This window comes from Apiospora kogelbergensis (genome assembly GCF_038363985.1).
Source record: "Apiospora kogelbergensis strain CBS 113332 chromosome Unknown utg000008l_segment0_segment0, whole genome shotgun sequence".
Classification (NCBI taxonomy): domain Eukaryota; kingdom Fungi; phylum Ascomycota; class Sordariomycetes; order Amphisphaeriales; family Apiosporaceae; genus Apiospora; species Apiospora kogelbergensis.
The window spans coordinates 3,150,065-3,172,073 of NW_027117425.1; the positions used below are offsets into that span (position 1 = coordinate 3,150,065).

General features: G+C 59.7%; 11 protein-coding genes across 11 annotated transcripts; 7 read left to right on the forward strand and 4 right to left on the reverse strand.

Moving 5' to 3' along the window:
• Window positions 1-63: 63 nt before the first annotated feature.
• Window positions 64-902, forward strand: PG998_012983 (uncharacterized protein; the record flags this gene model as incomplete). The annotated part of the gene is made up of 3 exons (XM_066879799.1): window positions 64-105; window positions 162-470; window positions 534-902. 3 exons carry the CDS (start codon window positions 64-66, stop codon window positions 900-902), a joined length of 720 nt encoding a protein of 239 aa, XP_066726183.1.
• A 289-nt stretch (window positions 903-1,191) lies between these two features.
• On the reverse strand, window positions 1,192-1,925 carry PG998_012984 (prenyl cysteine carboxyl methyltransferase; the record flags this gene model as incomplete). Its single annotated transcript, XM_066879800.1, has 2 exons — window positions 1,192-1,412; window positions 1,436-1,925. The coding sequence occupies 2 exons, from the start codon at window positions 1,923-1,925 to the stop codon at window positions 1,192-1,194; spliced, it is 711 nt and encodes a 236-aa protein (XP_066726184.1).
• A 1,067-nt stretch (window positions 1,926-2,992) lies between these two features.
• PG998_012985 (uncharacterized protein) lies at window positions 2,993-3,679 on the forward strand (the record flags this gene model as incomplete). Its single annotated transcript, XM_066879801.1, has 1 exon — window positions 2,993-3,679. The coding sequence occupies one exon, from the start codon at window positions 2,993-2,995 to the stop codon at window positions 3,677-3,679; it is 687 nt and encodes a 228-aa protein (XP_066726185.1).
• Window positions 3,680-4,713: 1,034 nt separating this feature from the next.
• Window positions 4,714-6,854, forward strand: PG998_012986 (uncharacterized protein; the record flags this gene model as incomplete). Its single annotated transcript, XM_066879802.1, has 7 exons — window positions 4,714-4,778; window positions 4,870-4,919; window positions 5,001-5,071; window positions 5,162-5,407; window positions 5,502-5,670; window positions 5,721-6,214; window positions 6,285-6,854. 7 exons carry the CDS (start codon window positions 4,714-4,716, stop codon window positions 6,852-6,854), a joined length of 1,665 nt encoding a protein of 554 aa, XP_066726186.1.
• A 597-nt stretch (window positions 6,855-7,451) lies between these two features.
• On the forward strand, window positions 7,452-8,362 carry PG998_012987 (uncharacterized protein; the record flags this gene model as incomplete). The annotated part of the gene is made up of 2 exons (XM_066879803.1): window positions 7,452-7,682; window positions 7,787-8,362. The coding sequence occupies 2 exons, from the start codon at window positions 7,452-7,454 to the stop codon at window positions 8,360-8,362; spliced, it is 807 nt and encodes a 268-aa protein (XP_066726187.1).
• Window positions 8,363-8,406: 44 nt separating this feature from the next.
• On the reverse strand, window positions 8,407-10,104 carry PG998_012988 (uncharacterized protein; the record flags this gene model as incomplete). The annotated part of the gene is made up of 5 exons (XM_066879804.1): window positions 8,407-8,596; window positions 8,647-8,816; window positions 8,908-9,033; window positions 9,086-9,205; window positions 9,259-10,104. 5 exons carry the CDS (start codon window positions 10,102-10,104, stop codon window positions 8,407-8,409), a joined length of 1,452 nt encoding a protein of 483 aa, XP_066726188.1.
• Window positions 10,105-11,975: 1,871 nt separating this feature from the next.
• PG998_012989 (uncharacterized protein) lies at window positions 11,976-13,070 on the reverse strand (the record flags this gene model as incomplete). The annotated part of the gene is made up of 3 exons (XM_066879805.1): window positions 11,976-12,245; window positions 12,308-12,826; window positions 12,894-13,070. 3 exons carry the CDS (start codon window positions 13,068-13,070, stop codon window positions 11,976-11,978), a joined length of 966 nt encoding a protein of 321 aa, XP_066726189.1.
• A 2,236-nt stretch (window positions 13,071-15,306) lies between these two features.
• Window positions 15,307-17,350, forward strand: PG998_012990 (gamma-glutamyltranspeptidase; the record flags this gene model as incomplete). Its single annotated transcript, XM_066879806.1, has 3 exons — window positions 15,307-15,490; window positions 15,540-15,892; window positions 16,040-17,350. 3 exons carry the CDS (start codon window positions 15,307-15,309, stop codon window positions 17,348-17,350), a joined length of 1,848 nt encoding a protein of 615 aa, XP_066726190.1.
• Window positions 17,351-17,467: 117 nt separating this feature from the next.
• PG998_012991 (monothiol glutaredoxin grx5) lies at window positions 17,468-18,252 on the reverse strand (the record flags this gene model as incomplete). The annotated part of the gene is made up of 4 exons (XM_066879807.1): window positions 17,468-17,518; window positions 17,580-17,770; window positions 17,854-18,135; window positions 18,222-18,252. The coding sequence occupies 4 exons, from the start codon at window positions 18,250-18,252 to the stop codon at window positions 17,468-17,470; spliced, it is 555 nt and encodes a 184-aa protein (XP_066726191.1).
• A 751-nt stretch (window positions 18,253-19,003) lies between these two features.
• On the forward strand, window positions 19,004-19,943 carry PG998_012992 (flavoprotein; the record flags this gene model as incomplete). Its single annotated transcript, XM_066879808.1, has 3 exons — window positions 19,004-19,365; window positions 19,438-19,649; window positions 19,720-19,943. 3 exons carry the CDS (start codon window positions 19,004-19,006, stop codon window positions 19,941-19,943), a joined length of 798 nt encoding a protein of 265 aa, XP_066726192.1.
• Window positions 19,944-21,533: 1,590 nt separating this feature from the next.
• PG998_012993 (CVNH domain-containing protein) lies at window positions 21,534-21,974 on the forward strand (the record flags this gene model as incomplete). The annotated part of the gene is made up of 2 exons (XM_066879809.1): window positions 21,534-21,734; window positions 21,819-21,974. 2 exons carry the CDS (start codon window positions 21,534-21,536, stop codon window positions 21,972-21,974), a joined length of 357 nt encoding a protein of 118 aa, XP_066726193.1.
• Between the last annotated feature and the right edge of the window lie 35 nt (window positions 21,975-22,009).

A 22,009-nucleotide genomic window follows, 5' to 3' on the forward strand; every position in this document is an offset into this window, starting at 1 on the left:
TCCCAACACCATCACCGGCTGCATCTGCGTTAACGTATCCAGAAACCCTAAGCAAGAGCCATCATGGAGTTTCTCTGCCTTCACGGCGCCTATTGCAATGGCACGGTATGTACAGCCAAAGAGTCTCCCCCAGTCGGGCCATGCTAACCCTGTGCCGGCAGACGTTCCATACTCAGCTCGAGCCACTCCTCAAGGTGTTCGGCCCAAGCAAAGGCCACACATTCAACTTCGTGGACGGCGCCTACGAGATGGACCCGCCCGTCGGGTCCAAGGAGTTTTTCGGAACAGCCCCGCACCACCGGTTCTTCCCCTTTCATATCGACAACATCCTGGACAGCATGCGCCGGTGTCCAAAGGTGCTGGCCCCGGGGCGGTTTCTAGACTACGTAAAGCAGGAGGTGGGGCAGGAGGCATTCACCGAAGCCATCGATGGCCTCATGACGATGCTCGCGGAATACCCCGGTGTTACGGTATGTATACAGGGCCACGCGTCCAGGGAGAGAATACGCAGCTGACCGGTGTGACTTCGGCAGGGCCTGATCGGCTACTCGGAAGGCGCCATGGCGGCGGCGACGATGGTCATGGAGGAAGAGCGCCGTCGCAGCGCGCATGCCCGGCCCCGGCAGATCAAGTGCGCCATCTTCTTCGCGGGCTGGCCGCCCGTGGCCGAGTTGGAGTACCTGGACACGGACGTGGAGGTGGAGGCGGTGGACGTGCCGACGTTCCACGTCATCGGATCCGGAGACCCCTTCGTCGAGGCCTCCATGACCCTGTATCGCGTTTGCGCCGAGGACACGGCGGAGCTGTTCGACCATGGACAGGGGCACATGATGCCCAGGGAAATGAAGACGTTGAAGGAGCTTGCGGATTCGTTGGATCAGTTTGTAGATTCTCTTGAGTAAATTTATTAGGCTTGTCGGTTTAAGATTTGATTGCCTATGTAATTGCCTGGAGAGCGCGTTCTGGGAGTTAGATATTTTCAATTGTTCTGCTTCTGTTGGATTGACGGCTTGGCAGCTTGACCTTGAACCACAAGAAAGAAAGGATATGGAGTTTTTTTGGACCAGAGTTTCGGCCCAGACCAACGCGCCCTTGAATAAATACACTGTAGAGAGGAAGGGCTATTATAGGTTCTTGTGTCTGTTTATCCATGTAAAAGGCCATCGATACGCAAAGCCTCCGAGGCAATATCTAGAAGACCCCCGGAACGAACCGTTTTGTCTTGGTGTGCCAGTCCTCCCACTCTCTGCCGAAAGTGGCCCTCAACATGGCCTCCTCGTCTTGAACCCGCTGCCACAGCTTCCACAGGATCGCCGCCGTGCCGACAAGGTGAATAGCAACCCCGGAAGGACCCCCGAGAACCCACTGCGCGACGCCGGCCGGCGCCAGCCAGCACCCGAGCAACGCGCCGTCTGGCTGGGCGAAAAGCAGCCACAGTCCCCCAGCAGGGCCAGCTGGCCGGTGTAGCTCGGATGCTGCAGGTGGCGATAGACGCCCGTCGTGACGAGCCGGTCCGGCCTGGCCAGCCGGAAGGTGAAGTTCCGGCCGAGGCCGCCGTACGCCGCGAGACGCACGGGCGCGCCGACGCAGAGCACGAGGACCAGGCAGGCGGCCGTGTAGGCGTTCCACGACAGGTACCTCGGGCTCACGTGGGCGGCGTTGGGGCAGAGGCGATGGACAACGCCGGCGTCAAGTTTGGCCGTTGTATCTCGAGGCGTCAGTGCCAAAGCTACGGCGGCGTGGTACGCGGCTGTCGCGACCAAGACGCCTTGCGCGGCCGTCGTCGCTTGGCTGTCTACCAGGAACCCGAGTCGGTCCTGCTTCCAGAGTCGCGTCGCCCGGACTCTGAATGGGGCCCTCAAGCAGGATGCACTGAGGTACGCCGCCAGGCCTAGGGCCAAGGCGAAGGAACACGTTGAAAACATTAGAGAACAGTTTCGATTGTGGCTGTGTGGGTGATGACACACAGAAGTCGATCGTACACCTGACAGGTAGGTGTGAGGGATCTTGCGCCTGGGAAAGAAACAGACAAGTTATGGCAGGCCGGATGTTTCGTTTCTGCTGGGTTGACAGCTCGACATGGAACCGAGAAAAAGGACCAAAGCAAAATGACAGGCAGGGTAACTCATCTCCCGCAATATACCAACCCAGCCAGTGGTTGAGACATGCCGCACCAGAAGTCCGCACCCGCACTCGCAGCAGCGCCCCGATTTGTGCAAGACCTGATCTCACCACCGTAGATCCTCGGCATTACCACGTGCAGCAATGTCTGTCTCAAGTGTTTTTGTCTTGCGGACGAACATGTTTCACGCGGCATCTAAAGTGAGATCACGTAGTACAAATCTGCGGGCGCTTTGCGGGGTTTGGAGCGGCCGATATGACGACGATCTGGTACAACAACCATACATTGCTTAATCTCAAGTCGATTTCGAGGTCGCTCAAGAGAAACGCAAAACCTGCATGTAGCTTCATGCCGCGTTTCACAAAGTCATGGGATCAGGGAGCACGGGGGAAAGGAAGACATACAATCGCCGCCTGGCTGTGCAAGATCTCGCCGGCGCTTGAAGGCAAGCCCTCACACCAGCCACCAACATTTCCACGTAAGTCGTCACGGTAATACATAGCACTACGTTCCGAGAAGATAGAACAGCAGTGATGCTTATGTCATGCAACATATGATCCCACGTGTGGGGTGTCGTCACCAAGTGAAGCCTTGGGTTGCGACTTGCACTTATACAGAGCTAACGCCACATTGCAGCCACATTCAGCCGCCGCTTACTTTTGAAGGCGGAGACCGCTGACAAATACATACATTATACTCGGCAGCTGGAATCACTAATGCCACCTCTTCATGTATCGTGTGACTCATTTTCCTTTGGGATGAGTAAGGACCCCTTGCCCCCTAGGTAGAAATACACGATTGCCGGCCGTCTCTCCTCGGGTCGCATCTCAACTACTCGAATTCGCAATCAACCGCCCAGCCTTGCCCACAATGAAGTCAGCCCGGAGCGCCAAGACGGCGCTCATCCTGATCGACGTGCAGAACGGATTCCTCCACCCGTCACATTGGGGCACGAAGCGCAGCACGCCCGAGTGCGAGACCAACATCGGCCGTCTCCTCGCCCAAGCGCGGGCCTACAACCACGCCGGCGAAAAGGACGGCTCGTCGTCGGTCCTCGTCTGCCACGTCCACCACCACAGCATCGACCCGCGCTCGATGCTGCACCCGGCCCAGACGGTGGCGGTCGACGGCGCGGCGCGCCGCGCCGTGGACGCGCTGCCCTTCGCGGCGCCGGCGCCCGGCGAGACGGTCTGGGCCAAGGACGTCAACAGCGCCTTCGTCGGCACGGGGCTCGAGGCGTTCCTGCGCGCGCGCGGGGTGCGCCAGCTCGTCTTCTGCGGCCTCACGACGGACCACTGCGTCAGCACGTCGACGCGCATGGCCGCGAACCTGCGCATCGTGGACGAGGTGGCGCCCAAGAGCGGCGGCGGCGGCGACGAAGCCACCGTGGTGCTGTCGGAGGGGGGCATCGTGCTCGTCGGCGACGCTTGCGCCACGTACGCCAAGGGCGGGTTCGACGCCGAGACGGTGCACCGCGTCAGCTTGGCCAGTCTGGACGGGGAGTTTGCGGACGTGGCGGCGACGGCGGATGTCATTGGGGCGATATTTGATGCGTGAATGGGGATCCTAGTATCGCAGCTTGCATCGGAGCGGGGGTCGGCCTTATCATCCACAATTGATCTGCAATTGATCTATTAATCTTTGTTGCGCTTCCGGGTTTCGTTTCGGCTTGTGTACCTTGACTCGTGTCTCCATCAATAACCGCATAATTGCGCCGGATTACCCCCGAGCGGCTGATGCAAATGGGCAGCATCTCCATATCCGCTTCTGCCCTGTGGAGGAGAACACTTGCATGTCCAAAGATAAGATGTGCACGTCCAATGCTAACAATGGCAATGGACCAATAAGATGCGATACGCCCACCCAGCGCAGTTTTAGGGGTTCATCTAGCGGGAAGACTAATTGGACGGTCGCGATGCGCAAATCGTAAATGCATGTCCCGCCCATTCAACCATATTAAGTGAAGGGCCCGACAAGGCCGGATAGACGAGCATCAGATCATGAGACAGCACCACGACGCCAAATCAATTGCCGGGCCAGAACAACGTCAGCCATGGCCCCAACGGCTCCGCTGGCCCTGCAGCTGTGCGACGCTGGGGGCGCATCGCCGGTGGGACAGCCAGACACGCTACATGACTAACCACCCCCGGATTCTGTCAATCTGGGCCGCGATCGACGGGAATTGCCATCCAAACGGGGTACCTTGTAGTTCATTCCGCCAATCTGCGCCTCTCGCCTGGGGGAAAAAGCAATGTCCGTATCTGAACCGGTGGAGATGACATGCATGTATCGACAGGGTCTTGTTTTGTCGACGTGGAATATAAAGATAAGAACGGCTAAGAGTCCTCGAAGGCAGGGCCATGTCCTTTTCCTCTCTCTCTCTCTCTTGTCGCCGCCTTATCCTCATATTTTCTGCTGCAAGCGAGTCATTCGCACTCCGCTGGACATTGTTCTTGTGTCAATTGGGTTTCGCCTTGCTGTTCGGTTTAGCAACCGCCATAGCTCATTCTTGTATGATATAATCCCGATATACTTCCGTTCCGTCGACCTCTGCCCGATACGCATCCCGACACGCATCCCAACGACGCGACATGGCGGTCGAAGCAGTGAGCGTCAACGACGCCGCAGAGAGCCACGCGCGACACCTCGTACACAGGTAGGTCAAAACCTCCCCCAGCTCTTCTTTCCCCAAGACAATGCGGGGAAATGCGACACAACGAACGCTAACCCCCAACCTCGTCCCCTAGCCATGCACACGAGGGCACAATCCCGGGGACAGTGGACCTTCGAGCGGCCGGTAATTCTTCTATGACCGAACTCTAAACTGGCCGGAAAACAAGAATTCGACGTCGCTGACGATAGAAACGCGCGCGCACAGAGGGCGACGACACAGCCTACGGGCAGGCCTTGTTCCCCGTCCCGGCCGAAGACCCGAACGACCCGCTACAAGTGAGTGCCGACGGTGGGAGGGAGGGAGAGAGAACGGCAAATGGACGCCGTTCATCTGCCGGAAGCTTGGCTGACATGGTTTCGACACAGTGGCCAAACTACAAGAAGACGATGATCTTGGTCATCTGCTGCGCCTACTCGTTCCTCGGCAACGCCACCCTCATCGGGCCCTCGCCCTACATCGCCCTCTTCTCCAAGGAGTTCGGTGTCAGCCCGACCAAGGCCTCCACCCTCATCTCCTACCCCAACCTCGCCTACGGCTTCGGCTCCTTGTTCCTGGTACCCCTGTACCTCAAGTTCGGACGGCGACCCGTCATGCTGGGATCCATGCTATTTGTGGGTTGAACCTTAACTCGGCCTCGACCATTGGCCGCTTTTCCTAGTCAAGTTAGAAACAACACAGCTGACCATAGTCGCACCCATACCAAAGTTCATCGCGGGACTCATCGGCTCTTCGCAAGCTAACGACTTCGGCGGACTCATGACCGCCCGTGTCTTCGCGGCCTTCGGCAGTGGCGTCTGCGAAGCCATCCCCGTCCAGCTCTGCAACGACATCTTCTTCCTGCACGAGCGCGGCAAGAGGATCGGATACTACACATGTAAGGCCGAGTTCCACGCCTCCCCTCGGACAGTTTACTAAGCAGTGCAGTCTGTCTATCCATCGGCACGGTCGCGCCCCTGGTGTCGGCCCACCTGCTCATCGACCCGTGGGGCTGGCGCCTGTTCTTCTACGTCGTGCTGGCCTTTGCCCTGGCGCTTTTCGTCTTGGCCTTCCTCTTCGTCGAGGAGTCGTCCTACGACCGCGACGCCCACACGCACCTCGCCGCCGCCGCCCCGGCGGTCGAGGACCCCAGCCCCAGCGACAGCGACAAGGCCACGGCCCGCGAAACCGACCAGGCGCCCGCCCCGCGGGCGCAGGAGGCGCCCCTGCGCAAGCCGTTCCTGCAGACGCTGTCGCTCAAGGGCCGGTACGACCCCGAGGCCCGCTTCTTCGGCACCATGGCCATGTCGTTCACGTATATGCTGGTGCCGCAGGTGTTCTGGGTCATCACGTCATTCGGCATCTACATCGGCTTGGGCGCGTTCGCGTACAACTACACGTTTCCGATCAAGATCATGGCGCCGCCCTACAACTGGCCCGAGGTAAGGGAGATTCCAAAAAATATTCACGGGGAAGGAAAACCGAAGAATGCTGACAACCGTGGGCCCACAGGAGAGCTCCGGCTACATCGCCTTCGGCGCCCTCTTCGGCTTCCTGCTGGCCGTGCCGCTGTCCTTCTCGTCGGACCGGCTGGCGGCGCACCTCACGCGCCGCAACGGCGGCATCCGCGAGGCCGAGATGCGGCTGGGCGTGATGCTGCCGGCCATGGTGATCGCGCCGGCGGGGCTGATCCTGTACGGCCTGACGGCGGAGCACAACCTGCACTGGATGGGGTACCTGATGGGCAACGGCATGATGTCGTGGGGCGCCTACTTCTACTTCAGCTTCGCCCTCGCCTACGCCGTCGACTCGTACAACACCAACACGTCCGAGATGCTCATCGCCATGAACCTGGGCAAGCAGGCCATCAGCTTCGGCCTGTCCATCAACCTGCTCGACTGGATCCTCGACCGCGGCTACGCCGTCGTCATCTCGGGCATCTTCGGCGGCGTGCTGGTCGCCAACAACCTGGGCCTGCTCGTCTTCATGGCCTACGGGAAGCGCGTCCGCGTCGCCATGGCGGGGTCGTGGCTGGCCAACCTGCATGGGAGGCATAGCCAGAGCAGCCCGCAGGTCGCCTAGACTGGGGTCGTGTATGTCTGGATGTATCAACTACTTAGAGGCATATTGAGAGGGGGATGGATCTTCGTACCTATATACTCGCCATTTCCGTATAACTACACAAGTTAGCTACCAGGGACCTCCAATGCTGTGAATTTCCCCGCATGCAATGCTCAGCCACCTAGTCAACAGTTCCCTACCACAGTACATATAAATAGTCGTAAGTGACTCAAACTAGTTCGTTCGGGATATATGATCGGTTGGACCCGTGCTTGACGAACTGAATGTCACGCTTGAAGGCATTGGTGCCATGGCGGCGTGTCGACAGGGCGGAAATCACCGTTGCTCAGTTCAGTCACCGATTAGCTCTTCAAGAAAAGGCTCCAGATATCGGGCACGCGGCATACTCCGCCGAGATCCAATCATGCCAGTTGATAAACTTTGTGCCCGTGGGCAGCATTGGAGATTCGCGCCTGTGCTCAAGCTTGAGACGACGCCTAGCTTTGAGTTTGTAATTCGTCATGTCGTCGTCGCCCTTCATCACAAAAAGGGGGACGGGCTCCATCAACCATCCAAGAACTCGTTCTTTCTTTTTTTCACAACACATCGATTCGCAAAATGAAGCGAGCCAAGGCAAACAACGGGAGCGCAGTTCGTGTGCCGGCCAGGCCCGCGTCCGGTTCCTCTTTGACCGCCGACAAGAAAGCTGCCGATGCATCGAGGGCAACATCTCACCTTGAACCAAACACTCCCCGCACTCCTGCGGCAGGCCCTGCAAATACCCCGAAACGCATGCGAGCAGGGGCGCGGGACCAGGAACCTGTTGCGTCTGGGAACCAACCACCCGAGGTGCGTACCGCCGGAATTTCCTTTGTCTGATTAGGGGAACGGCTCTGTGCCATTTCGAACCAACCACGGCTTAAGCAATCGTCAACTGACTACGTCTCTCACAGGCCGAGAGCAGCCGAAAGACAGACGAGAGGGCCTCCGCGAGACGGCAGCAATATTGTGACCCGCAGCTGGAGGAATTCGACAAGGAGTACCGAAAGGCCATGGCCAACATAGCTGCCATAAGCGAAGAGGCGCTCGGGCCGGTGGTGGCTCCGCATATTCTGAGGCTGGCAGCGTCTCTGCCACATTATGATGGCGATAACAGCAAGAGATCCCGCTTGGAACATACGGGTCAGGCGGCGGTGAACTTTATCTGCGCTATGTTTATGCACGTTGGGGCCAAGGCGGCCAAGCGTCGTTTGGAGGAGGAGGAAGAAGAAGAGGATGAAGAGGATGAGTTGGACTATGACGAAAGCACGACTGAAGGCGAGAGTGAGGGCGTGAGTGATGGTGGGTTGGAAGAAGAGGATTGCGCGGGGGACTCCGCGCGGGCGGAAGCGAACCAGAAACTGATGCGAAATGTCAAGGATCCCAGCATGATCGTTGTGGTTCTGGATGATGGAAATGACTGCATTGGCGGTATTCTTTCACGGTTCACTGTACTATGGCTAAATTGTTACTCAACTCAGTGTCTCTGAAGCGCACAATTCTTTGCTTCGAACCCAGCTGGCCCGTCCTGTGTTCAATGCCTCGACCGCAAGTTGGCGCGTTCCTGGTCACCCCTTGGCGTGAGATTGATCATCAACGGCGGCTTCTCGAAGAGATTGTGGATTTTGATCCCATCGGCCCATCGTTCGTAGCCCGGGCTCAGTCGCATGTCAAAGCTGAACAGCATGCGGGCCAAGATGGTGCGCATTTCGGCATAGGCAAGGCTGTTTCGAGTTAGGATGGCTTGTCAGTGAAAGGGTGCGGAGTTACTCACTTCCTTCCGAGGCAGTTCCTGGCGCCATAGGAAAAGGGCTCGAACGCCTCTTTGTGGTCGTGGGCGAAACGCGGATCCTCGCCAAGCCAGCGCTCGGGGTGGAATCCTTCGGGGAGAGCAAAGTTGCCGGGATTATGGTACATGGAGTAGTGCCAGATTCCGACTCTGGTCTGGTCGGCGTGGAAATGGGTACATGTTAGCTGCCGGTTGCCCGTGAAATGATGATGGAGACCAAAGTCAAGGGGGAAAAAGAAAGCATACCTTCTCGGGAATAAATTCCCCACAGATCATTCGCCCGCCCGGCGGTGTCACCCGCGGGACCGGCACGGGCACAGGCGGAAAGATGCGGAGAGTCTCATCGAGCACGGCGATCATGTACTTGAGCGACTGCACGCTGTTGAAGGTGATTTCCGCCTCGCTCGAAAAAGGCCCCCAGCACCTCCTCGGTGACCCTCTGCAGCACCCGGGGGTGGGTGAGCAGCAGGTAGGTGGCGAACGAGAGCGCCGTGGCCGTGGTCTCGGACCCGGCGATGATGAGCAGGTTGGCGTTCTCCTCGAGCTGGTCGCGCGTCAACGCGATCCCCCCTTGTCGGTGCGCAGCATCGAGTCGACGAAGTCCGGGCGCTCCGTCACGGTGCCCAGCCGCTTGTCCAGCTTGGCCTTGATGTAGCCCATGTGCTCCTGCACCTGCGCCGTGGCGGGCTTGCCGAGCATGGTGTCGACGAGGTCGGCCAGGGCCGGGATCGTGCGCCGCACCGCCACCACCTGCGCGTTGCGCTTGATCCACTGGAACACGACGGCGACCCAGGGGTGCAGCGTCGCGCTCTCGAGCCCGCCGAACGACTCGCCGAAGGCCAGGTCGCCGATGATGTCGAAGGTCGCGTAGTTGTACCAGAGCACCATGTTGACGCCGCCGGCCGGGTCGGCGCGGGCCTTGTCGCGCAGCCGCTCGACGAAGAGGTCGACGTAGCGCATGATGATGGGCTGCTGGTCGCGGAGGCGGGCGGCCGAGAAGCCGTGCGACAGCAGGCTGCGCAGGCGGCCGTGCTCGTCGCGCGGCGCCGCGATCAGGCTGTCGAGCAGGTTGAAGCCGCTGAACATGGTCGGGTCCTTCTCGTTCTCCAGCACGCCGCGCGGCAGGTGGCCCATGATCTCCTTCCAGGCGTCCGGGCGCAGGTACGAAAGCTCGTCGGGCGCCACGCGGATCACGTCGCCGTACCGCCGGTGCAGCGCCAGCACCTCCTGGGGCCCCCGCCCGCTCAGCCAGTTGCGCAGGTACGGCAGCCGGCTCGCGGCCCAGAGCTTGGGGCCCGGGTACTTCCGCAGCGGGTGGAAGAGCACATTGTACAGCGGCCGCAGCACGACGACATAGAGCAGGGCACTGGCGGCTGCTGCTACGATCAAGGAGAGGCCGAGGTGCGTCGGGTCGATGCTACCCAACAAAAGGGATTTGGACATGGTGAATGGTTGCAGCGTGGAGGTTGGTGATGTATATGTATATCGACAACTACAATAGGGGAGCAGCCACGGATGTGTGGTTGGTTCTGGCAAGCTGCCCTACACTTCGGTAGTCGTGGACTTCGACCTGCTTAAATACGAATATAGGGAGAACTGTCCCGTATTCTCGTATTTCGCTACCACACTCCCTCGCCAGAGCCGCATTCTCTTTCAACTTGGTCCCGATGCGTAGTCCGCACGCCAGATGTGACCTCACGTTGACGATTGTTGGAGCACCTTCGCGGATCCCCAACTGGTGGGCAGGAGTACGCGAGTCATAGCAGCAGGCGGCCAGTAACAAGTCACGGACATATTAAGCAACATCTTGGTGTACATCATCGCACATCCGGCTTCACCAGGCGCCAGGGCCCCATCTCGATGGGTAGTCAGCAATCTAATGCCCTACGTGAAAGGGTCTGCAGGTGCATGGGGGCCAGCGCTCGATAGGGATGTGATAATGTCGTTCTATACCTGGGTGGTACAGGCCTGCCATGTCTTTTTATAGTGCCGATCCCGTTGCACCAATACTTCTTCCCGCACTCCACTGGCGATCCCAGGGGGTATCGACAGCGCCGCAAGACTGCGTACCGGTGCGGGGACGTGTTCGCCCTGTAGCGAATCATACGTCCCCCAATTGGTAACGAGGGTTGGCTTTGCCGACGCAAACAATCAAGGCAGAGACAAATCCAGCCCTGTTGGGCGCAATTGGCGGATAATGCCCACGTCTATACCCCCCATCGCCTTTGGAGTCCATCGCAAATAACTTCCCCGGCTGACGGCATTAACATGCCATGGGTTCCGTGGGCTGTGACTGGCCCAATAGCATGTCAACTCCATCCACCAAAGCGACAGCCAGCACGTAAGCCATGCTATAGCCGGTGTCACATGTGAAACCATTGGCGGAAGACTAGCGCCCAGACTTTGTGAGACATTGGCGCGACCTATCTGCAGTATCTCGATGATACCTAGGATTCGGCAATGTGAAGACGAGGAAATACTACATTGAATTATTCAACGGCGTGGTCACTTGCGGGTGTCTTCCTCGTCCCTTTCCCCGCAGTTGGCACCGGTCGGCGGATAGCAATGCCTGCCAAGCGGGATGTCATGCATGGAACAGGGGCTTGGCCGTGGAGAGGCGGGTCAAGGATGGCACCCTTGCCTGGTCAATCAGAAGGCAGAGATTCATGATAACGAGGCCATGCAGAAAGCCTTAGTCAGTACCAACAGTCGCTTCCAAAACGTATCGACAAATATCCCCGGCATTGACGGAATGTGGACAGCCACGACCATCAGTGGCCGGAGCAGGAATACCGAACGGGAAAGTCTGAGCCGTCGAAGATCCACCAACAAGAGAGCGGCAAGGCTCTAACCAAGATCTCAACGATCCCAAGTTTATCTAGAGTATCAATGCGAAGGTGGCAACGTGACGTATATGGGTGACGACCCAAACACCAGACAGATCGAACAAATACGTAACGAAAGGAAATCCGACAATTGAGTGCGTCAATGTGTCGAGCTCGGTAAAGGTTTGAAGAGAGGAATATATTGCGCAACCTCAACACAGGCATGCAGATGAAACGGGAAGGTGTGCAACTACTGCCCAGTCAGTCGACCAGCCCCCAAAACCAATGACCACCTCCCTAGATTAGCTGTAGAAAAAGAGACAGCCCATCCCCAACACATTATACAATATCATTACTTGTTGCCCCTGCAGCCGGTGCTTTCCGAACACTTTCCAGGTTCCAAAATCCTGTTACTTGTTTTCAAACCCGTATCCAACCGGCCACACCCAAAGCCTGCGTTCCCGTATGTATGTATTAGGCCCCCTCCCCCTAGTCTGAATCCGAGTCGTCCGGGTGCTTCTCCACCTCCACGCCCCCCAAAGCCCGGTACCGTCGTATGGAATAAAAGCCGGCAAAGGCCACCATGGGCCAGTACTCGACCGCCTCCAGCCGCCGCACCTCGTCGTCCGAGAGGTGCAGGTAGGCCGAGTCGGCGCGGATGGTCTGGACCGGGTAGCCCGGCGGCGGGCCGCCGCTGAGCATCTCGAGCAGGTCGCGGAGGCGGGGCGAGGCGGCGAAGTCGACGGCGCGCAGCGACGGCTCCCGCTCCGCGCGCTCGCGCCGGCCGCCCCCGCCGCCAGGTCGGGCCAGCAGTACAGGACCTCCTGGCGGCGCGAGCGCGGCGCCCGCGCGTCCTCGTCCGTCTCGGCCAGGTAGAAGTGGTGCGCCGCCGCGTCGGCCGACGTGCACCACGCGCAGCCGGCGTCCTCGACCACGCTCGCGTCCAGCGCGTAGTACACGACGGCCAGGGCCGTGTAGAGCCGCAGGAACCGCAGCAGCATCTGCGGGTGCCGCAGGTTGAGCCGGTACATGTCGAAGAAGCGCGGGCCCACAGCCAGCTGCTGGACCTGTTCCATGAAGACCCGGGAGATGCCGGGGCCGCTGTTGTCGTTGTTGTCGTTTCTCCGCGCGTCGTTGCCGTCGCCGCCCTTTCCGTGCCGCGCGTTGTTGTTGTTGCAGCCGTAGAAGGGGGGCTTGTCCAGCAGCACCACGTCGCGCCGGCGGTCGAACCGCAGCACGAGCTTGCGGCCCTCGTACCGGCCCAGCACGTGCGGGAACGCGTCCTTGGCCGCCGCGCGGCTCTCTTGGTGCACGCCCAGCATGGCCCGGACGCTCGCCGTCTGCGGGGCCAGGCGCGGGCAGGGGCCGCACCGCCATGCGCCCCTTGCGGCCGCGGGCGCCGCCCACCTCGAAGCACAGCACCTGCGGCGCGCGGTGCGGGTCGACGGGCGCGAAGTACTGCCAGATGTGCGTCCGCAGCTCCGGCGGCAGCGCGGGGAATCCGGGGAACGACGGCGCCATGGCGGCGGCGGCGGGCGGCGGTGGTGGTCGCTGGGAGGCCGGCGGCGGCTCGGTGGGTGGCATGGTGGCGAGGGACGGGCGCACACTGAGATGCCTGGAAACCAAAGGAGGGAGAAAACCAAAAGTTGGACAGAAGTCTCCCAGAGAAGGAGGTCTTATGGCCGCGCGCGCGCCCGGTTCCTCCGGAGTGAGATCGGCGGGTGGGAGGTAAGCACAGGCTCACCGCCACCCTATCATCTGATGTCGTCACGCAGAAGGTTGCTTGCTTCGCTGGCACGCCGCTGCAGCCAGTTGACCGCCAAGACGCTTAAATCCCCTCAGCTTACATGGGTTTCTCAGCCACCAGCCAGCATTCCGTCACCGCCACCTTCCTCTTTCATGCCGTGAAGCGTAACCCCCCGCGGCGACAGGATGGTCTGATGTGACGGCCGGACTATTGCAGGGTTTCCTCATATACCCATCATCAGCAGCGCTATACGGCCAATCCCACACATATCCGGCACGTCGGTGTCCAATCATCAAGGTCGACCGAGTCAGGGCACTGCGGCAATTGTGCTGGAAGCAGGGTTACAGAAATAGCGAAAGACCCGTCTAGACTTTACGGCATTGTGAAATCTCTTCATGGCCGGCGACTTTCGAGAACCAGATCGAAGAAGGATCAGCTCTTTCACCAGCAAGAGCTTCCTCAGCTAGCCACAGTCAATAGACTCGCATTCCGCCTCGATGACCTCTTTCGTCACGAAGTTGAGCTGCAACCGGGGGGCCTGAGTTCCTTTATGAGCTAAGCAGCGGCGTGCTCGACATCGTAGTGAGGCGAAAGGTTGTCCTCCCACTATCTTCTCTTCCTTGCGTGGATGCCTCCTCTCCGCAGTGCCCGAATTCGACCCCGAGAGCTTGAATGCGTGGAGCACATAGAGAGCAGGTTGGACCAGCCGTCTTGTTGCATGTTTCTGCAGCGCAGGCTGATCGGACCTCCTTTTCCGTTTTTGGACACATGCGATAACCACTTGGGTCCTCCCACGCTTTATTTACCCGAGTTGGACGTTGGTTTGCGTCGTAATTCCTGCCAAGCCGACGCTGTGCGACCAATGTTGTTTGCACCGGTATCCCCCCTTACCTGCTTACTTGGGCATGTTTGCCTTCGGCCCGGTCCGGGTCCAGAGCGCTGGTAGCCAATTGGAGCAAAGGTGGCCGACGACTTGCTTTGTTCTGGCCCCAGGTGTTATGAGACATGGAATGCTTAGGTGTAGGAGAACCGGCGGTGGTTGGACCAAATCACGGAAAAAGCACCGACGACGCGCCCGAGATCGGATGCAGCGCTGGCTCTCCTTTCCTATGCGCGTGGCGTAAAGATGATGGGAAAAGTGCCGCCGATATGCAGCGTGCATCACAGACGTGGCAGGTCTCCAATAGGCAGAGAACGCCATGGGGGTGAAATTGCCGGGTAAGAATGTCCTAAGCATGATCTCATCATCACTTTCAAAACCGGCACTTCACTTTTACATGTCTCATCTTGTGCATCGAAGGGGGGCGGTGGGAAAGCAAGCTTGGCAAGACCTGAAAGAATTACACTGCCCTGCCCCCCCACGCCCGTCAATATTTTCTGGTTTCCTTCGAAATCCGCGACATCCTTTCCTCCGACATGTCAACGCCGATAAAGCCAGAGGGGGGTCAGATAACGGGTGAAGGTAGGTCGGATTGCCGAGGCGAGCAGATGAGCCAAGTCTTCGCAATCTCCATCTCGTACATAATCATTGCCGGGGCCCTCCGAGATTCGGGGCTCGGAGGTGCGGCCCCAGGCCCAGTAGAATCAACCTGCTTCTCCCCAGAGTGTAGTTGAGTAGAGGCCAGTTTTGACCCCAAGCCCCCATTGCTGAGTTGGAGTCGCTGCTGTGTGTCACTAACCCAAAATCGACGACCGATCCGGCTAAGGAGGAACAGCCGTCCCACCAACCCCTCCAAAACTAGCGATGACGACGCTAACGAACGTTAGCCGTCGGGATTCCTCAGTTCCCTTTTGTCTTGTGATGCGTGATAAGAGACGACTCATCGTCGTCTTGACTATATGTGAATGAATCTGTAGCTTTTCATTTGTAACAAAGACTCGTCTAAATCTCTCACAAGGCCAGCTTCTGTTTGCCCCCGTCATTTCTCCCACCGCTGCTTTCTGCTTTGCGTCTTTTGAGTCCGTCCACTTACACGGACTGCCTGCCCCTCCCCCATTACCCCACGTTTTGCAGTGAAACACCCACGCACCCGCCGACCAACGCCCTCGCGCGCAGCAAACAGGAAGGAAAGGATGCCGTTGACCACCCCGTCCGTCTTCCCGCCCGGGTCGGACCCGTTGGTCCAGTTCCCCAGCCGCCGGAGCGTCGTCCACAGCACCAAGGGCATCGTCGCCTGCACGCAGCCGCTGGCCGCGAAATGCGGCATCGAGGTCCTGGACGCGGGCGGCAACTGCGCCGACGCCGCCGTGGCCGTCGGTACGTTCTAGTGGCTACCCCCCAGATTTAGACTGACTCTTCTTACCAGCGGCGGGCCTCAACATCACCGAGCCCGCCTCGACGGGCATCGGCGGCGACATGTTCTGCCTATTCTACGACGCCACGACCAAAAAGGTGTCGGCCCTGAACGGGTCCGGCCGCGCGGGCGGCAAGTGCACGCTCGAGACGATCCGCGAGTCGCTGGGCCTGCCCGCCGGCGACACGGGCGGCAAGATCGACATGCAGAGCGTGCACGCCGTGACGGTCCCCGGCGCGGCCGCCGGCTGGTGCGACACGGTCGCGCGCTTCGGCAGCGGCAAGGTCAGCCTCGAGCAGATCCTGGCGCCCGCCGTCGAGCTGGGCGAGAAGGGCTTCCCCGTGTCGGAGCTGGTGACGCATTACGTAGGTTGGCCCCTTTTTACCCGAGAGCGACAGACAGCTGGAAAGAAAGGAGAGCTTCTCCGAAATGACTTTACGTACTTTTGATCTGATTTGATTTTTTTTACTTTCTCTTTCTGCAAGGGCTAGCTAATACGAAACAAACAACAGTGGGCCAAAGCCGAGCCCGTCATCCGCGCCGCCTCGCCCAACTTCCGCGAGATGCTCAAGGACGACCCGAGCGCGCCCGACGGCGTGCGGGCGCCGCGGCCGGGCGAGATCATGAAGAACCCGACGCTGGCGGCGACGTTCCGCGCGCTGGCGGCCGAGGGCAAGGAGGGCTTCTACACGGGCCGCATCGCCGAGGAGCTCGTCAAGGTCGTGCGCGACCTGGGCGGCCACCTGGAGCTCGAGGACCTGGCGCACCACCTCGAGACGGGCAGCGAGCCCGTCGACCCCATCTCGCTGAAGTTCCGGGGCCAGGGCGTGGCCGAGGCCCTCCGGGACAACGTCCTGGGCGGCGGCGGCAAGGACCAGGACCTGGGGCTCGAGCTGTGGGAGCACCCGCCCAACGGCCAGGGCATCGTGGCCCTCATGGCGCTGGGCATCATCCAGGAGCTCGAGGCGGCGGGGACGATCCCGACCTTCGGCCGCGACGACTTCAACTCGGCCGCCTACCTGCACGTCGTCGTCGAGGCCCTGCGCATCGCCTTCGCCGACGCCAGCTGGTGGGTGACGGACCCCAACGTGGAGAAGGTGCCGACGGCGGGCCTGGTCGCGCCCGAGTACCTGCGCGAGCGCGCCGGGCTGTTCGACCCCGCGCGCGCCACCGACAAGCCGCTGCTGCACGGCCAGCCGTCGCCCGCGCTGCAGAGCAGCGACACGGTCTACTTCGCCGTGTCGGACGGCGCGGGCAACGCCATCTCGTTCATCAACAGCAACTACGGGGGGTTCGGCACGTGCATCGTCCCCGCGGGGTGCGGTTTTACCTTACAAAACCGCGGGGCCAACTTCTCGCTCGACCGGGACCACCCCAACGTGCTGGCGCCGCGCAAGCGGCCCTACCACACCATCATCCCCGCCGCCGTGACCAACCTGCACGACGGGTCGCTGCACTCGGTGTACGGCGTCATGGGCGGCTTCATGCAGCCGCAGGGCCACGTCCAGACGCTGCTCGGGCAGATCGTGGGCGGGCTCAACCCGCAGCAGGCGCTCGACGCACCGCGCGTGTGCATCGGGGCCGGCATGCCCGACGAGGGCGAGGTCATGGACCGCACCGTCTACGCCGAGGAGGGCCTGCCCGAGGAGACGGTCGAGGGGCTGCGGAAGCTCGGGCACGAGGTCGTCGTCGTCACGGAGCAGGAGCGCGGCATGTTCGGGCGCGGGCAGATCATCCGCTGGAGCGTCGATGCCGTCGAGAACATGGGCATCTGGTCGGCGGGCAGCGATATGCGAGGCGATGGTGCCGCCTACCCGCAATAAAGGGGTATTTTGCAACGGCTTGTAGTCTGTGATGCGAAGTGTAAATCAATAGCCTGCAGAAATCTTTCAATGACATTGGCGCATGTAATGTTGATGAGCTCGAACATGTTATGTGCATTAAGTTGATAGAATTGCATCTGGTAGTGTACAGGCAACCTCGCGCGCCTTCTAGCGAAAACTCGTACAATCGTCCGCTCGCCCGCCATGCAAAAAAGCAGCATCGGTTCACTCCGCCCGTGGGGTCAACTTTATTTGGAGTCGGACTCGCCCTCCTCCGGGGAGCGACGACGCCCTTGCCCTCGAGCATCTTGGCCAACGAGCCGTCCTGGTGCATCGAGACCAGGATGTCGCATCCGCCCACGAATTCCTTCTCGACGTACAGCTGGGGGATGGTCGGCCAGTCGGAGAACTCTTTGATGCCTGTGTAGAGGAGGAACGGTCAGCGATTTGTTTGCTCGTTCTCTTTCTGCTTTCGATACCCGTCTCCGAGCCGTCTTGCTTACCTGATCGCAGCTCCTCGTCCTCGAGCACGTTGAAGGCGGCGAACTTGTTGGGGTCGACGCACTGCAGGCCGAGGATCTGGATGCTGGCGCGGGAGAAGCCGCACTGGGGGTCTCGGGGGTGCCCTTCATGAAGAGCACGACGGGGGCCGAGGCGACGGCCTTCTCGATGGCCTGGCGCGTCGTGTCGGAGAGCAGGCGGGTCTGGAAGGCGGAGAGGAAGGGCGCCGGGCGCATGGCGGCGGCGGACCGCATGGCCATGGGGCGGGCGGCTTGCCGGAAGCCCTGTTGGTGCAGCGGTAGGTCAGTCGGGATCCAATGGAGGCGGGCGTGTATTTGACTCATCCGAGCTCAAACAGACTCTGCGGTACTCACGGCGGAGAAGAGAGATCTCGACCACATCTTGGAATCTATGGGCGGATCGTAGGACACGGCAGATTGGGGTGGTGCGAAAGTTGCAAACTTGGTCGGGCTTGCTGTGTCGGATGATTTTCTCTCTGAATACTCGGCGGGCGGCGAGAAGCAGAATTGCAGGCGATTGCGATTGGGACTGAGCAGGGATGATGTAATCAGTCCGGGCCAGTTTAGTGGTTGGCTGTCAAATCGCTGACATGTTGGATTGACAAGCAACAGAAAGCTTGTGTGGGTCGAGGACGGCCGAAAAATGCCCTGTAGCACACTGAGTAGACCAATGAAGGCGCCTGGAATGTAGGCCTGACAACCCGCCAACAAGGCCTGTTCATTCGTCACCCGCCCACCCCGCATTCCATCTCGGCCACCCCTCCAACCGTCAATCACCAACTGGGAAAGTACAGGCGACTAATGCGATTCAAGGCGCACACACACTCTCTCTTCGGGCTTCATCGTTCGATAGGTGGCATGGCATCATAGCTCTCCAACTGATCCGTGATGGACATCAGAAGATCGTAGCCAAGCTGGGGGAGTGCACAAGCCCGACATCGCGGGATGACTAAATGCGCGAGGGATTGAGTTTAGGAGCCAAGCTGAAGCTCCAAATGACTCTTTTTACAAATAGACAAAAGACCCCGCCTTGGCTTCCCCCCTTTGATGGGGGAATGCCCAAGATCGATCCAAACAGCACCTCCCATCCATTGACATTATCTTGATACTACAACCCTACTATCAATCCACCATGCTGCAGTACATCTCGTCGCACCACGACGCCCACCACATCCGCCGCGAGTCCACATCCCTGGCCGCCCTCACGGCCGCGCTGCTGGACGGCAAGACCCACCTGCTGCTGGCGGCGTCCGGGTCCGTGGCCACCATCAAGCTGCCGCTGATCGTGCAGGCCCTGTCGTCGCACCCCAACCTCAGCATCCGCATCCTGCTCACCCCGTCGGCCTCGCGCTTCCTGGCCGGCCAGTCCGCCGAGCAGCCCACCGTCTCCAGCCTGCGCCACCTGCCCAACGTCGACGCCGTCTACGTCGACGAGGACGAGTGGAAGGAGCCCTGGAAGCGCGGCAATGCCATCCTGCACATCGAGCTCCGGCGGTACGTTACTGGCCCCTTGGATGAATGAATCGAGTAGACATAATGGAAAGATGTGCTAACGCTCTCACATAGCTGGGCCGACCTGCTCGTCATTGCGCCTCTGAGCGCCAACACCATGGCCAAGATCGTCAACGGCATGGCCGACGGGATCCTGACGAGCGTCGTCCGCGCCTGGGATGCCCGCGGCGAGCTCGACACGGATGTTGCGCAGCTCCAGCAGCAGCAGCAATCCAACGGCGCGAGCAGCCGCGTCAAAAAGACAAAGCACATCCTGGTCGCCCCCGGTGAGTCTTCTTCCCCTTTTCCGACCGGCTTCTTCGCGTGCATCATGCTGATCGAAATCCCGCGCAAAAGCCATGAACACGGCCATGTGGCGCCATCCCATCACCGCCAAGCAGATCCGCGTGCTCGAGGACGAGTACGGCGTCGGCAACGCGGACGGCACCGGCTGGTTCGAGGTGCTCGCGCCCCAGAAGAAGACGCTGGCCTGCGGCGACGTCGGCGACGGCGCCATGATGGAGTGGACCGAGATCGTGCGCGTCGTCGAGGAGCGGCTCGGGCTTGGCGCTTCCGAGTGATCTTGGTCGGACTGGTCTGCCGAGTTTCTTCCCTTCCGCACATGCTGGGTCATGGGTTGCGAGTTGGTGTATATTACTGTTTTCCCCCGAGAACGAAAATTGTGGTAATGTCTGGGTCCAAAGGTTTCCTAGTTGATTAGTTACTAATAGTATGTCCTGGCGGCGCCGGCTTTGCAGGAGATTCATGTTCAATTGATAAATATCCTACATCACGCCGTCCTCTTTCTTACTTTGAATCGCATGTCGCATTTGCTTTCAACCTCGAGTCCTTGGTTGGGCAGAGCTTGCACCAGCTGTCGATCGCGACACCAAACCTCGCGCGGACATATTCTTCAGGCAGCGAAAACCGAGCTTTGTCATTGTGTACGACTCGCGCGGGCTATCGCCAGGGACGGAGGAGATCCAACCCCTGCCCTTGCACCTGTCCCCATAGCGACTCTGCGCACTGCCTCCCGCAGAAACAACGGCCGTTGCCCAACTGCTTTGTGCACGCCCTTCCTCGGTTCACTGCCCGGCCGTCTGTGCTAGCCACACCCACCCCCACCGGCAACTTCGGTCGACAGCTCGCGCCCAACGTCACGCGATAGTGTCACTGTCACCTCGGTGAAACCCACACACCTTGCCCGTTGTCGACCCCGCTGTTCGCCAACCAAGGCCGAGGCCGCCATTCGCGGCAACCTCCGCTGCGGCGCTTGCAGTCGATAAGGTCGAGCGATGCCATCACTCTTGGCGGCGGCGGTGTGGGCGATGATCCCGCCGACCGTATTCGAAGGGGCAGCGCCTTTTCTGAGACGGCCCAGCCCAGCACCCGTCCTGATGCTCAACTTACCATAGCCAGGACGCCGGCGTGAAAAGTTGAATGGGCGATAGACATGTCGCTGCGGATGCGCACGGAGAAAACCTGCCGTGCCCCTCAGTGGAATGCAGGGCAGGGAGGAATGCAAAAATCGATTTCGGCCACATGACTCCCCTTCTCGTCAAATCTTTCCCTCGACGATGCTTCGCCGCACTCCAGCCCTATAACAGGCGAGCGCTATCGGTGGAGGCTTGCGATATGTAAGCGCCCTACGAGATCAAAAACCTCGGAGGTCCCTGTGCAAGCGGGCCACCTTCGCCGATTTATAATGCTCACCTAATACGGGTCGGAGACGGTCCTCTCTCCGCAAATCTGACGATGGGCTGCGGGAGGCGGGCAATCAGGTAAATCGCCCGATACCTGGCCCCTGCTGGCCTTGCCGCGGTGTGCGCATCAGGCCAGCATCTTGCCAGCCCTGGGTCTAGATGACGGAAAAGGCGGAGTCACTGATCTGATTGATAAGATTAAAATCTTGAATTCATCAGCATAACCAATCACATCCCTGCCTCGGTTGTATCCCACCGGCTGCATTCTTGATCGGGCCACCCTATACAGGGCGATATCGCCATGCACTATAGGCCAACCAACACATGTGCTATAAGAAGGTTGAATTCCCATCAGCTGTATTTTCCGGGAACTCTTTTGGGTTTGCCATCTTCTCACTACCAAATACATTTATCTCACCCAGCAACAGGCCCATATCTATTCACCATCATCCTTGCAGCCGGCCCAGTATGAAGGTCACCTCAGTCATCTCCACCCTCCTGGGCGTATCTGCCGCCGCCAACTGGGGCAACAGCTGTCAGGACGAGAAGCTTGACTCCGCCACCGGCGTTTTGACCGCCAACTGCAACACAGGGGACGGCAAGGGCACTCTGCAAGCCAACTCGGTCAATCTGAACACCTGCAATGGTTGGGATGGCGCGAGTCTAATTGTAAGGACTGCTTTTCCTGTCTTGTTTCCTTCTAGCGGGAGTGGATGAACTTAGTTACTGACCAACGTGTCCGATGCAAAACAGTCACAGCGAGACGGCAACTTCGGCGCCTCTTGCACATCCTGCAGCATAAATCGGATCCCGGACCCCATTTACTTCACGAAGATGGTGCCCTGGCTGAACTGCACCTGCGGCGAGCCGGCGGTGGACGCTTCTTTCAACACCGGTTCGTATACCTGATATCCTCCTTTGATACGCCTCGACTTTGAAACATT